Here is a 15,569-nt window from a genome sequence, read left to right as displayed (position 1 = left end):
GGAAGCACTATGGCTTGTTTCCGTTGGGGTTCCTTTGTACTCAATTCATCGAAAAAGTCTAGTCTAGTGGTTCTCAACCTTTTTTGGACCACTTAACACGGCAGCCATTCGCCGAGATTGATGGCCATTTTCAGAGCATGTTTTTTTTAACGATCAATCAATTGATTGTGCTCTAGCGTGGATCAATGGAACTAACATAGCTACTACACAGTATACGATATGCACTGTACTATGAGTTCCTATTTATTGGTATAATAACAAAGTCATTTTTCAATGTTTTTAAGGAAAACATACCATGACATTTATTTTTCACAAAGTCTAAAATATTAACGTTATATTACCATAACGGTTTGAGAATCACTGAGACTTGAATCAGTATTGCCATGTCCACTTATTATAAGCGACTTTGGGATTCTTTTTCTGTAAATTTGCTTGTAAATATTGATTGGTGGTTGCCTTTTTTTTTTGGGCTTGTTTCTTAAATGTAGTTTCTTACTTCCTAAATGTTTTAAGTATTATTTAAACCAGTGGTTCTCAAATATACAAATAAGCGATTACAACGACGCGTTTTAGAACGGCTATTTTCAAAAAGCTGATGTATATAGGTTGAAAGTGTGACCCAGTCGCTTCTTTTGGGCTTGTTGTCATAGACCTGATTGTTGCTTGTTTTTCTCGCAAAATCTGTCAACACTGACTTGAATGTGAACCCACAGGCCCGGCTGTTCCTGTTGGCGTGGACGTCCAGGTGGAGAGTTTGGACAGCATATCGGAGGTAGACATGGTAAGTGGCTTTGAACTTTCCAGTGGAAATACACACAACCATGCAGGAGATTCTCAACCGTTCTCATTTCAAGGACCCCCAATTCTATATTCATTAGGCCACTGTTTCCCAAAATGTTTGGGTCGCGGATACATTTTCATGGGTCGCGGGTAAATATCTCCTTTTATATTCATAATATTTCCTGCATTAAAAAAAAGTTTAAACAAAATAATCACAACTTGTCATCAATTAAAAACTATTCCAATATTCTTTCAAAAGTATTTCATAAATACAATTTAAACAAATCTAATCATTTCCATGAATAAATGTGAAAAGGTTTAAGTAATGAATATAGCAGACCCACAAGCTCGCAATGCGGCGAGAAGTGACGCTTTGTGAGCTTGTAGATCTGCTTTTTTCACTAGTTTGGGTCCCGGGCAAATGTCTAATTTCTCTTTTGGGTCTTGAGCAAAAAATGTGGTTCCATTTGTATATTCTCTCAGTTATTGACCTTTAAGAGACCACATTTGCTTCCTAACTATCAATCATTTAGCTGAAAAGGTAGCACATCCAATAAACAAGGCAGAATTGACACACTGTAGCCTCCAGTCTTGTATTTGAGGTAGAGTATATGTGCTGCTAATTTGAGGATTATTATGAGCATGTTGTGTGTTTGAGCACAAGGATATCCTCAGCTTGTGCTGTTAAAGTGATATATCGGCATCTTTCAGTATAAAAAGAACATGCAGAGTAACACTTATTTTAATTATACACATTTGGATTGATTACAAGTAAAGTGGCTGTAACAAGTAAAGTTCCTCAAAAAAACAAATACAAATGCTTTGGGGGAAAATAATAATAATAATGATTAATCAACTTTATGTGTATGGCACCTTTTAAGAGCAGTGTCACAAAGTGCTTAACAGAGGAAATACAATACATAAACCAATAAACCAGTTATTATATAACAGTGATCCAGAAAAATGTATGGCATTTTAGTAAAGATCAGTGATTGTATAATAGTGATCCAGAAAAATATATGGCATTTTAATAAAGATGCTATTGCCCCAGAATGGCTGTGAATGTTACATGCATTTCATGTATGCCATACACATATTCCATAGATCACTCCCATGCCCTCGGCGGCAATGGAAGTTGCACTCACCCAGTAATTAATTGCTGCGACTTGGGGTCAGCTACAGTAATGCGTTTTCTGTCAGAAAACTTGTATTTGGTAAAATATCGCCACTTAACCACAGAGTTTTAAAAAATTCGCACATTTCCTCCAGACAGTGAGCACATACGTATGGGGCACATTATCGACAGGTATAATTAATTACCCTGCACCAACGCACTTGTCAACGGGTGCCCAATACCGTTATGTGCTCACTGGAGGAAGTGGAGAGAATGTGGTGCGTGTCAAACTCGTGGGAAAGTGGAGATAATTCACTAAATGCATGTTTTTTTTGCCTGCAACCTTAAAATGGATGTGAAACTAGAGGACAATTATAACTGACCCAAGTTGCACCAATTAATTATTGGGTGAGTACACACACAGCGCTACAACTTTTAAAGCCGCTGCGATGACTCACGGGCGCAGGAGGCCATGGGAGTGATCTATGGCCATGTATATGGAATTTATGAAATGTATGTAATATCACAGCCGCCATCGTAGGGCTAGCACTGATGATTTAGGCCTAATAGTAGAACAGTTTAGAACATACATACAAAATGATGCACCGTGACACTGTTCTGACTAATGAGATATGAAGGACATATTCCCTGGCGTCAGCATGTTTAAATCTATTTATTCAATTATCCTCCTTATTTACAACGGTGTCTAGTACCTTTTACTTCAAATGATCAAGTTAGGCGCTTTGCTCAGCGAAATGTTTCTGTCGGTGCTCCTTCAGACTTGGAATATTTTACCTATGGGTATTAGATCCATTTCATAACGGTTAGAGTGTAAGCATGCCCTGTCTTCTTACTTTGAGATGGATTTCTCTTGTTATCAGTGTGTCACAGCGGGAGGTTCAGGGGCAAGAAATGAGTTTCAATATAGCAGCTTTTTCTACGATTGCTGATGAAAGGCTTAGAATGAATTAAATAACCTGATGAAAGGCTTAGAACGAATTAAATAACATAGTATTTCCATATTTCCCATGTCACTAAGTATGCCCTGTCTTCTTACTTTGACTGCTCCTTGTTATCAGTGAAGCCGTCACTCTTATAAACTCACTGTTTTAAACGTCGGCTACTTTGAATTGACTATTCATACTATCTAATGTCTATAATACCTACCTGATGGTATGTGTTGATCTAATCTCACCCTACTCTTTAACTATTATTGACCACTTAGCTGCTTTCAACCTGGCGTCTATAATTTGGGAATACCATTATTATTAGGTGAAAACATTCTGAACCTTTTCCAGCATTCGTCAGCAATTTTCCAGAACAGCAAAATGTGCAGATATACAAGCTCACAACTGCGTTGTGAGGTTGTAGATCAGCTATTTTCGCTATTCGTCGTACAACATTATATAGTGTTAAAGGTCAACTTCACCCATTTTAACACCTACTAATGCTCATGATAAAATTGTAAAAAAAAACTATCTGCTCGGTCTCATAAGAGGACTGTGGACACTTCAGAAATCTGCCTACCAGTGACATCATCATTAGAAAGGTTTTTTTTCTAACAAGATAAAAATATATATATTTAGATTTTTATTAACGCAAGAACAATGGCTTCCATTATAGCATGCTAACTTTCCAGGAATAGAAAGCCTGCAGTTTCTGTTTGCTTAGATTCCCCATCGATGATGTCACTGGTAGGCGGGTTTCTGAACTGTCCACAGCCCTCCTCTGAGACACAGACTGGGCAAACAAAAATGGTACCATATTATAATGAGCATTAGTGAGGACCAATTATATGAAGATAGGTTGAAAATGGGTGAAGTCATCCTTTAAGGCCACCTGATGCGTGGTAGTGATGTTTTTCAGGGTTTGCATTGGTTATTGTATGGTTTACTGTTGTTTTTGTTCGTTACTTTTTTCTTTTTTACTTCTCTCTTTTCTACCTCGAAACAAGATGGTACACCTCAAGGGGTTTATCCCAATAACTAAATTTGAACACACGCACGCACGCGGGTGGGCACACGCACGCACACACGCACGTGCATGCACGCACGCACTCACACACATTAGCAACGAAGCATTACAGAAACATTCTTCATTAACAGCATGGGAGTGGACACCTCATTGGTCACCTCATGAGTACTAAACTGATTAAAGCACCATCTGCATCCCACCCTCATCAATGGAGCCACCAGGCGAGGGATGATTTACACGAGAGCTTTACCCAGAATGTATTCCGTCAATGACACGCAGCAACATGCTTTTGTTAGTCCTCAGGATAATGGAGGTCGTAAACAAACAAAGATAAATATGCCATTTTTAGCTTCAGCCCCTTCATCTGTTGTTTCCAGATGGGTAACCACACAGAGCTTCCCAAACTTTTTTAAGCTCGAGACCCAGGAGATAAATTTAGTGTCTACACCCCCCCCCCCCCCACCCCGGGACCCAAACTTACAAAAATACTTTATGAAAGAACCACTTACGCCCCTATTTCATAAAAGGTGAAAATAGCTGATATACAAGCTCACAACGCACATATATTTATATTTTCTGAAAATCCTTTTTTTTTTTTATCTTTTGAAATAATAATAACATTTGTTTTGTAGGAAACTTCGGGAAAAAAAGGGATATTCACTCGCGAGTCGCAACCCATAAAAATGCATTCGTGACAAAAACAACTGGTCCCAGCCCACTGTTTGGGTCACAATGCCAGAGATCATGAAACCTTTAGGCATTAGTGGACTGTTTTAATTTCATACAGCATCAGGGTGAATTCATCATGTGTAGTTATGTAATTGAATGACTATAATGAGACCTCTTTTTTGGGACCCAAATTGGATTCTGGTGTCGTCTAAGCTCCTGTGTGGGATGACAACCAAGGACTATATTTAATGTGGACCACGGCAGTGTGTACGTTTGATTGTATTTCAGAATCTCATATTAGGTTCTTGCAGTGCCGGAGGCTGCAACGTAGAGCCTTCTCGTCCTACTCCTCCCGCCCCAACACTCCCTGCTTGACAGGTGCCGCCCCAGCGCGTAGGATTACGTGCAATGACAAATATCACGGTCCCCGCCCGGCTTCCCTCCCCCGAACACGGGCCAATTGTGTTTGTATAGACGCCCGACAAAGCCGGATGCACCACGGTGCATTCGTACCCACAACCTCCGTGGTGGTGGGCAGGCACTATACCCCCTGAGCGCCCTGTTGATGACATGTATTAACGTGTTAATATTCTATGCTCTGTTGAGGAATTTGATGCACTAGAAGTTCGGGCCGCTATATATGGAGTTCTCTGTATCTGTCCATCCTTGTCCCTTTAATGCCTATAAGCTTGTATATCTGTTATTTTTGAATGGCCAACACTAAAATCTAAAATGACATCCTTTCCCGATTTTAATGGGTTAAAAGAACATCTGGATAAATGTACATTTTGAACAACTATATCATTTGAGTAAATGCTTTGGCCTCCAAGTATGCTTGCAGTTTCCCACCCTATTCTGGAGTGAACATTCTGCGAATATATTTATCGTAGAGCAAAAATAGGACGGGGGCCTAGCATAGAGCCTTAATGGGAATCCGGTCAACTTAGTATGGGTTTAAGTGGTTAAAAATCTGGATTTTATCATGTAGGGTGAATATTACACGACAAAGCAACAAAACGATCCTCCCACCCAATATCCGTAGCTACAGTTTGAGGGCACTTGACATACCACAAGCTGCCTATACAAAACCGTTGTTCCTCGGAGCCATTCAGAGACATAAACATAACGTCTTACATAACACCATGCAGGCAGCGTCTCTCTACAGTGGGTGCCAGGAGTAGAATGCGTCACCCCCAGCAGGCGTTCTTCCACCCCAGGAAGAATACTTTATGTAATGATGTGAGGAGAATGGCATGGATGGAGGATATGTTCTCCCCATGTTGAGAGGCAGAGCCATGTCGCTTCGGGACCATTGTGTGTGTGTGTGTGTGCATTGCACATTGCAACTGATTAGTGTGGAGGGTGGTTCTCAAATGTTTTCATGTCAAGGACCCCCAAAGTAATTTGGCCACGGACCCCCATATCAAAATATCTTGCGCCAGGGACTCCCATAAAAGATTTGTGTTGTTAAAATGTTTCAAAAAATATTCCAATTTTTTCTCTTCTCTTTTTCCAAAAGAAGAAGAAAGCAAAGCCGATCTACAAGCTCAAAACGTGACGCGTTGTTGTGAGCTTGTAAACATATGTTCCACACTCAGTAAACATATGTTCCATGCTTAGAGTATGTTGACAGCACGTGTTTCATCATACTATACAATTATGTGTTAGGTTGCTGTCGGGTGGAAACCTCATATGTCGAAAAACCGTTCCTTTATTACAAATTTTACAAAATACAGTATAGGCTATATAAAATGGAGAAAATACTCGTTGCATTCCGACGTGTTTGTGAACTTGTAGATTTTCACTACTATTGTGCCACACTTGTAAGTAATTTACAAAAATATATAAAAAGTTGAAATATGGAGATACAAGCTTTCTGTCCGACATCGATGATGATAATCCAGAAGCACAGGGTCAGAGCAGGGTAATCCCAGTGCAGTAAGCCAGTGGGTTTGCAAGCGGAAGCAGTGGTGGAAAAAGTACTCAGTTTTTGATTTTACTTAAGTAAAAGTAACAATACCACAATGTAGAATAAAAGTCCCCTATTTAAATTGAATAAAAGTAAAAAAAAGAAAGAAAGAAAGAAAAAACTCATATTGTCAATCTAGTGCGTACTGATATTGTCAATCTAGTGCGTACTAGTGCGTACTGATATTGTCAATCTAGTGCGTACTGAAGTAGAGTAAAAGTACCTCAAAATTGTAATATAGTACTTGATTAAATGTATGTAGTTACTTTCCACCACTGAGCAGAAGTCAAGGGATGAGGGTTCATGCAAGGGTCTTTGGTATCATTCTAATGTGAAGTTCGCTAAATCACATTTCACTTTCTTAAAATAAGTGTTAAATAGCTCTATATTCTGAAACAAATCTTTGCTATAGTGTTCGTTCAGTAACAGGGAAAATGCATGTTCAGCCGTCGGGATACCAATTTCATCCAAGAGAACTCTAGTGAAGTGGAAGTAATGACACAAAGAGATGAGCAGGCAAAATTGGAACTGGAACACTATAAAATTTAAGCTGATGAATGGCTATGCCGTCTCCTGATTGGATGAAATTGGCAATCCACTTGAACACGAACACACTCTAGGAATGATTATCAGTATATAGAGCTTTAACTTTTTCAATATTTTTTTTTTTTTGTGTGCACTAAAGCTAAACTTATTTTAATGAACAAAATAATAATAAAAATAATTTTAGCCAATCTGTATGACAGAATATGTCAATACACTGTAACTAGTTCATCTGCATTGGTTGGAGGTGGTCTCCCTACTCTTCCATTGAGAAAGGTGCACTCTCTTGTCAGGTGGGACACCTACTGGTTGACAAGTAGTACTGCAAGACGATCATGTACAATATAAACCCCATGCCAAGAGAGGATTGCTTTGCCTGTTGGATGAGCAGTAAAAAACTATGTGGGGACGGGGACGGGGGGGGGGGGGACGGGGGGGGGGGCTGTCTGTAGTCTGGGAGTCCCACAACTAAACCATGCTGTAGAAATGCCAAAAATCTACAACCACTTGAACCCCAACTATTCTGGGGGGAACATTCGTCAGAAATGGCCGATCTACAAACTTGTAGATCTGCTATTTCTGGTGAAGAGATTCGGTGTAGAAGGAAGCAAGAGCAGACCAAGCTAGTAGGGGCTAGTAGGGGTAACTCAGGTCCGTTTCACTATAGGGCTTAAGTGGATGTAAGCTCAAAAGACGTCACAAGTTTATAGATCGTCTGCTTTCGGCAATGCCGATGCAGTGCTGTCGTACGGTACGGTGAAGAATACATTTGCTGTTACACTTTCGTCTGATCCTTTTTGGCTTTCTGTGTGTTCTCCAAGGACTTCACCATGACGCTGTACCTGAGACACTACTGGAAGGACGAGAGGCTGGCCTTCCCCAGCACCACCAATAAGAGCATGACGTTCGACGGACGCCTGGTCAAAAAGATCTGGGTCCCTGACGTGTTTTTCGTCCACTCCAAGAGGTCCTTCATCCACGACACCACCACGGACAACATCATGCTGCGTGTCTACCCCGACGGCCACGTGCTCTACAGCCTGAGGTGAGGACATCTCAATCACTATTCTAGAGCAGTGGTTCTCAACCTGCGTCAGGGGCCAAGCTCAATAGATCAAAAAGTGAATGCTTGTACATAAATTGGCACGATAACAAGCTAGATTTGGGCCTAAAGGAACAAAAGGAAAGGATCAAAGTGTTGGGAATTAAGATAGGGAAAGATATGACGACGGTGTATTGGGAATCCAGACTCCCAAAAATAAAAGGTAAATTGTTAAGGGGGGAAGACAGAGAACTCACCATCACAGGCAAAGTCCTGGTGATTAAAGCTGAAATGCATGCCTCCCTGAGTCCCTAACATACTTGGCTGCCACCCTGCCGGTGCCCAGAGATTCTTTTACACCACTTAGAAGGGCGGTGTTCCAATTTTTATGGGGCTCTCAGCAGGAGAGAGTCAGAAGAGAAATAATGTACCGACCCAAAGAAAAAGGGGGGAAAGCAGTGCCAGAGTTATAGGTATCTAGCTAGAAGCCTTGTTTTTAACCCCCTATTGTGAATTCTGTTTTAATGGACAATAATACAGGCTTATGGTCTTGGGTGCATCCAGGGTGAATTGTAATGTTGACGAGAATACAGGTCACAAATAAAGTTGGCAATAGTACAGATAAAAGATAAAAACACTTTTAGCTGCAATGGGCTGGAATATGGTGGGGGATTCTGGATTATATAGCATGTGCTTGTGTATATAAACATAATCGATACACATATGCATTAGTGCAAGTAACTGTGAGAGCGAAAACTATAAAAAGGTGTTTACAGATTGAATGCAGTTTGTTTAGTTTTGATTGTATATGTTTATTATTTTGTTCTTGTTTAGGCTCTGAGCCATGAGCCTCGGGCTTTGAGACACAAAGCTCATTTAATATTCCATTAGCGCTGCAGGCAACTTCTTTCTTGGATATTATCCACTTTCGACCTAGTGTCTCTTTTTCGTTATAGGTGACAATTTCCCCTTCAGTAGTTCTCAAACTTTTTAAATTCAAGGACCCCCATAACTCTTGAGAGTGTGCACACTCTCAGAGTTACAGACCTGTAAAGGTCCATGCGGAACCCCCTCAAGGAACCCTTGAGGTCCCTGGACCCCACTTTGAGAACCACTGGTGGAAATAGCAGATCTACAAACTCACAACGTGTGGCATTGCGACACGTGGTGAGCTTGTAGGTCGCAAATTTTCAGTATTCGCTGTATGCCGCAATATACAGTATAGGACTTACGTGGTTATACAGATTCAGATTGATATTGTGGCACACGTTCATATTCTGTGTCACATTCAGTGACAAGTTTATTTCACAAGTCCACAGACTGCAAAAGAGTGGGTGCCATTCTTTTCTCGTACAAGCTCCCATATATGTGACTGTTTCAAGAATCGAGTTAAGAACAGAGATGTTCTTAACTCGATTCTTAACTCGATTCTTAACTCGGTTCGTGCCGCTACGCGGCCCGAACGTCTAGCGTGACGCGTCGTTCACTTTGCAGTGCCACCTTACAGGCACCTCACAGTGTGAGAGAGAGTTTTGTGCTCTCCTAAATCCACGGCAGGCTTTGAAAGTACCCACTTCAGAAAGAGGTGACGTGCATCACCTCTCCAATGACCAAAACCCACTTTGTGATTACTCAGACCTGGTATGGCAGACCTGTGGGGAGTGTGCAGTGGTGTACAATGTGAAAAGATAGTTGAAATCGCAGGAGATGAAGTTAGCAGTTTATTTGTGTAAAGGGTCGTCAGCGTGGGTTGTGTTGATGTCATATGACGTCACACTGGCTACATACAACGTTACAGACAACCGACATGGCGCAGGATTCAAATTGTATATATATAGATATATTATTATACATAAGATGCATGGTTAAAATAGTAATAAAATGAGGCAGAAATCTTCTTGATAAAAATGTTAGCAGATACACAGCAGAGCCACTCTAGTATCAGTGACAGACTACCCTTTACCAAAATCTTAGAATGGGTAAAATTCAGTTTTTCATGCAATAATTTTAGTTTTAGTTAAGACCCTGCAGTAGGAAGTGGAGTTTTTATGACGTGTATGTTTTTTTTGTCCATCCAGGGTCACAGTGACCGCTGCCTGTAATATGGATTTCAGCCGTTTTCCCCTGGACTCACAGACATGCACGCTGGAACTGGAGAGCTGTAAGTTCTTACTGCTAAACTCGAAACAGTGGCGTTTGAGGAGAAAACAGAAGACTATTTCTCATCTCATCATAATACTGTGTGTCCTGCTACATAGATGCGTACACAGACGAGGACCTGATGTTGTACTGGAAGAGTGGTGACGAGTCCCTGAGCACCGACGACAAGATCTCCCTCTCTCAGTTCCTCATCCAGAAGTTCCACACCACCTCCAGACTGGCATTCTACAGCAGCACAGGTACAGCAGGACACGCCATATGTGAAGCGTTTAGCAGTCAGTTGTTACCAAACAGTGGGTCGAGAGCAGGCCTGGAAGTTTGTCATTTTAGGGTCAAGGTCACTTGGCCTTTGGTGTAGTACATTTTTTGAGGGCACAAAGGTCAAATGCCAGGGCAGGAAGGCCATCAAATAAAACAAGATTTTAGTCCATTGAAATAATTAATTGAATTTGTAGGTTTAAGGATGGTTTTGAATTTAATACAGTATGTAGACTACCTGCAGTGAAATAAATAAATGATGGTATTTACAATCAGCCCTGCACCAATCACAGTTACTGGATTGTTTTAAAGATGGGGACTCAGGGGAGTTAAAAATACAGAATCTCAACAAAAGACACTGGTGTACATGACAAGAAAGAGACACTGGTGTCTACATATTGACAAGAAAGAGACAGAGGAGAAATGGCATTAAGGCCACTGTGGCCTCAGGGCATGGCAGGCTAATAATCACATTCCAGTCCAGTTTATTGTAAAATCTGTTATTTGGTTTTCAGTGAGATAAATTATAAGCAACAGAATAATAAACTACCTTCATTTTCAGAGCAGAAACTTTGTATTGGGTGTGGGGATGGTGAGGGATCTGGATATTGGATAGGATAGCAAAAAAAAGATTGAGAAACACTGCCCAGTGCCCACCCATCAGAACCGTCTGAGCAGTCATCAGCTGGGTGAAGCTGAAAACTGAATTCCCCAGCTCCCCCTTTCCCCCCTAACATAATGTGATCTCTTCATCCCCCTTTCCTCTTCCTCAGGCTGGTACAACCGTCTGTACATCAACTTCACGCTGCGTCGACACATCTTCTTCTTCCTGCTCCAGACCTATTTCCCTGCTACTCTGATGGTCATGCTGTCATGGGTCTCCTTCTGGATCGACCGCAGGGCTGTACCAGCCAGAGTCTCACTGGGTATGCGCACTCACACTCGCACTCGCACGCACGCACGCACGCAACACTGGGCAAACTGTCATACAATCTAACATGTGAAGTTTCATGGCCCTCTGTTGGGATTGCCATGACAATAATGTGTATTTTGTCATTGTGGACGGATTGCCAGACAGACAGACAGACAGACAGATGGACGGACTCATTAGAACAGTTTTCATATCCCTTTATGGCTTAACAAAAAATTGCCTGCAGTAATAATGTAGGACTAATCTTTGTACATCAACTAATGCGTTAGCACTTTTAAAGGGCCTATAACATCAAATTTCACTTCTTACACTTTATAATATGAGGTTTGTCCTATATTATTTCATTTGTTGTTCAGGCATCACCACAGTTCTGACCATGTCCACCATCATCACCGGAGTCAACGCCTCCATGCCCAGGGTGTCCTACATCAAAGCTGTGGATATTTACCTCTGGGTCAGTTTTGTTTTTGTTTTCCTGTCCGTGCTGGAGTACGCCGCTGTCAACTATCTGACAACCGTGAGGGATGGAAAAGAACGGAAGCTCAGAGACAGAGAAAAAGCCGCGCAACAGGTATGGCGATTATTTTTCATCACGGTCGTGAGATTAATCTCTCTTATGATTCAAAGTACGTTTGATATATTTTCACAAGTTTGCAAAAATAGTACTTTTATAAAAAAAACTGTGTCAATGTTCTTAACCATACTGTATGCCCTACGATACGATGTGAGCTTGAGCGTGGTTAATTTCACTATTTTGGACAATTTTGGACACTTTTTGATTGAAATTCCGCCTATAATTAAATGCCCAAAATAGGGATGCCAGGTTGAAAGTGGTTAAATGATTTGGACATTTTGTTATTCATCAAAGAATATATTTCCCAAATTTGCAGAAATTGCTTTTACAATTATTATTTTTCTCTTGGGCATTCTGGGTGAATTATTTTAAATGATTTAAAACTTTTGTTGTTTATGAAAGGCTGATGAATGTTGCTAAAGTGTGTTATTCAAAAAGGTGTGCTCTTAATACCGGTCATTATGTGGGACTCTGCATTTTGAAAGATTAACAACAAAAGGATTGCAATCGTATTAATTATTTAAAGTGCTATCGCCATGGTAATTGACATGAGGTGTTTTAGTTGTTATGTTAAAGGTGGGATCAGTTGAATTGGTATGATGTTGTCTTTTTCTGTCACCATGCTAACATGGTGGGATGTCCCTTTTTATTTGCAACCACTTTCAGAATATTCCCTTGATGAGCCTGAAGCTTAATTTACTGGCGTCTGCACCCGACAGAGCTGTGTGCTCCATTTATGTTCTTCTTCGCCACTATAATTACATTGTGAGATCACAGGGCTTTCATCCTCACAAAAGGTTGAAGGGTAGTACAAGCCTTTTTAATATCCTTGTTCCCTTTGTTCTCTAATTGTTCATCATTGCTACAGTATTTTGTGACAGGCTTCTGCCGCTTCTTTACGGCAAGGCTCTGTGAGAGGCTGGCTGTCTATGAGAGGGTTTGTGTGTGTCTGTGTGTCCGGAGCTAATATTGCAAACCACGGGTCTGATCAGGGCCAAACTTTGTATGCACGCTGACAGGAGGCAGTTTCCCTTTACTTTACAGGGATATTTGATGGTAGGCCTACTGTACAAGCATGGCAATTGTTTTTGTGGTCCGTTTGAGATCAAGTTTAATACATTTTTAAGGCGCACTATTCACTGCACCATTTGCCCAATTTTATAACTTCTAATCCTTACCCCAACCATTAAAAGATGAACATAGAAATAAAAAACGCTTTGGCCACCAGAGGGATCGTGGACCAGGGGCCAATGAGTGCTACCTCTGTGTTTTCAACTAGAATGGGGCGAGGACATATTTATGCCAGGCTTAGTTGCCTAGCCAGGGCTGTGTACTGTACTGGAAGTCATCGGTTGCATCTGTCAGGACCAAAGGAAGCTACAGGTTGAAATAGCATTTACAATTTATGACATAGGCAGCAACTTTTAACCTTTGTGATGACCCCCCCCCCCCATGGGCAGACGTAAAAGTGCTTGTGAAGGTGTGCTCTATGTCCTGATGAAGATCTGAATAGATCGAAACGTTGACGACGCAATAAAAATACAGCAGAGCTTTTTCAGCATCACCAGTGTGCATCTATTTTCTTTTATGACACTTTTGCTTGTCTTGCACCTGGGCCACGGATGTGCCCATAACATTGTGATTAGAATATGGGGTTAATTGTAAAATCTGTTTGATGTTGGCCTTGGCCGCTGGCTCAGTGTAGCCTGACAGGGTGTCTCTCTCCATTTCCTGTCAGCCTACTGTCCTATTAATAAAAACTGTTTGTTGTTCATTGTCACATGACACCGAAGATCAAATTGAATACAAATGTATTCAACTTGGTTTTGTCATTTCTATAAGAAACAGTGGCATTTGTAGCTTTTGTGGAAATCGCTTTTGGCACTTTTAGCGGCCAAATCTGGGGCCTAAACTAAATTCCTTTACATGACCATAATCTGTTTACTCTGTGACTCCTGTGCCCCCCCCCCCCAGTCACAGGCGACACTCCCCTGTACCTGTGGCATGTCCCACGCCAGGACCATGATGCTGGACGGGACGTACAGCGAGGTGGACGCCAACAGCCTGGCCGGGTACACTCGGACTCCCGCACTCGTGACCGAGGAGGACCCGTCAGAGAAGCAGCAGGAACACATGGTGGTGCACCTCACCCTGGACAGCGAGTCCAAGGCGACCAAAAAGAAAGGCATCCGTGGATTCCGGATCATACAGAACACTCATGCCATAGACACGTACTCTCGCGTTATTTTCCCCGGTGCTTACATTTTCTTCAACCTGATCTATTGGTCAGTCTACTGCTGAGTGTCTCCATCTATAACCACTTAAGCCCTATTTAAAAAAAAAACAAAACTAGCCGATCTACAAGCTCACGACGCGTCGCGATGTGAGCTTGTAGATCCGCTAGTTTCGCTATGTTGTGCCCAAAACAAGGATGCCGGGTCAAAAGTGGTTGACACAGTCTGTGATGGAACAAGATGCTGGATTTTTACAGCATTTAAAAGACAATTTTGCTCATGCAAGATTTCCATCTTGCATACTGAAGACTAATTGTACAATGCCCGTGGGTGACGCTCAATGTCAGGGGCAAACAGACGATTTCATGAGCGTGGAAGGAATATCTCAAGTCTCAGTGCTGGACTCGACCGCTTTGTTCAGCTTCCCTCTGTTGTATCATTAATTATACCACATGTGCACAACATGACTCACATTCATAACCACTTGACTTCCATAAGTAATGTAGCCTCTCCAGGCTTTTTATCGTCACGCTGACACTTCGGAGAGAACAGATCGTTGTCACCAACTGTATACTCTCTGGAACAAACAGTGACTCCAGAGCAAGTGGCAAATTAAATCAGATATTACATACTGAAATTACTTAAAAAAATATTTATGTATTTACTGGCTTCTCCATTCACTAGATGTATTTAATTTAGTATTTATGCTATGATAATAGAAATATATGCCATTATACAGTACCTTGTGTTGGGAAGAAAGGACAGCTGAGATAATTATTGTTTAGTGGTGCATAACACCGCCATTTTGATGAACGTTCAGAGGTCACGTGTTGCTGGTGTACGACAGCGTACAGTATGTTGTGAATTGCTGTAATGCACCTACTTTTGTTTGTATGCTTTTATGTGAAGATTTCCTTTTTGAGGGGGTTTGTAAAACCATCTAAAGCTTTATCAGTGATGTAACAAATGTACAAACTTGAACCGCCTTAAACAAACTGTCTTTGTTTTTTTCCCCGATAAATGTACATGCACACGTACATGCAGTGCACACCACCATGTGGCATACCATTCGTGCATATAGCTCCATTGCCGTTTCATACATTATTCCATCCAGCTAGTTGCCATACATATGGTAAAAAAAGAAGAAAAACTGCATGAAGCCAGATTTATACTTTGTCATACTACCGTGTTGTGTGCCAAAAACACAAAACACCATTGTATGACTAAGTATAAATCAGGCTTTAGTAGATAGCCACAATAGCTGCTGGAGAGAGCCAGCAGCGATGTGACATCACCTGTCAGTATGAATCAGTAGAACACT

General features: G+C 41.3%; 1 protein-coding gene across 1 annotated transcript in view; it reads left to right on the top strand.

Annotated features, from left to right (window-relative positions):
• The window catches only part of LOC311063184 (gamma-aminobutyric acid receptor subunit rho-2-like), a gene marked incomplete at both ends in the record, with an annotated part of 30,455 nt that extends 16,140 nt beyond the window's left edge, over positions 1-14,315 (top strand). Inside the window, 7 exons of the mRNA XM_084082462.1 lie at positions 714-781; positions 7,871-8,094; positions 10,170-10,252; positions 10,350-10,490; positions 11,283-11,435; positions 11,797-11,987; positions 13,995-14,315. Coding sequence (XP_083938588.1) covers positions 714-781; positions 7,871-8,094; positions 10,170-10,252; positions 10,350-10,490; positions 11,283-11,435; positions 11,797-11,987; positions 13,995-14,315 — 1,181 coding nt within the window. The remainder of the gene's footprint in view (positions 1-713; positions 782-7,870; positions 8,095-10,169; positions 10,253-10,349; positions 10,491-11,282; positions 11,436-11,796; positions 11,988-13,994) is intronic.
• Between the last annotated feature and the right edge of the window lie 1,254 nt (positions 14,316-15,569).

This window comes from Gymnoscopelus microlampas, assembly GCF_963454915.1.
Source record: "Gymnoscopelus microlampas genome assembly, chromosome: 16".
Taxonomy (NCBI): domain Eukaryota; kingdom Metazoa; phylum Chordata; class Actinopteri; order Myctophiformes; family Myctophidae; genus Gymnoscopelus; species Gymnoscopelus microlampas.
The sequence above is the reverse complement of the archived record's forward strand: the minus strand, read 5'-3'. Positions and strand labels throughout refer to the sequence as shown.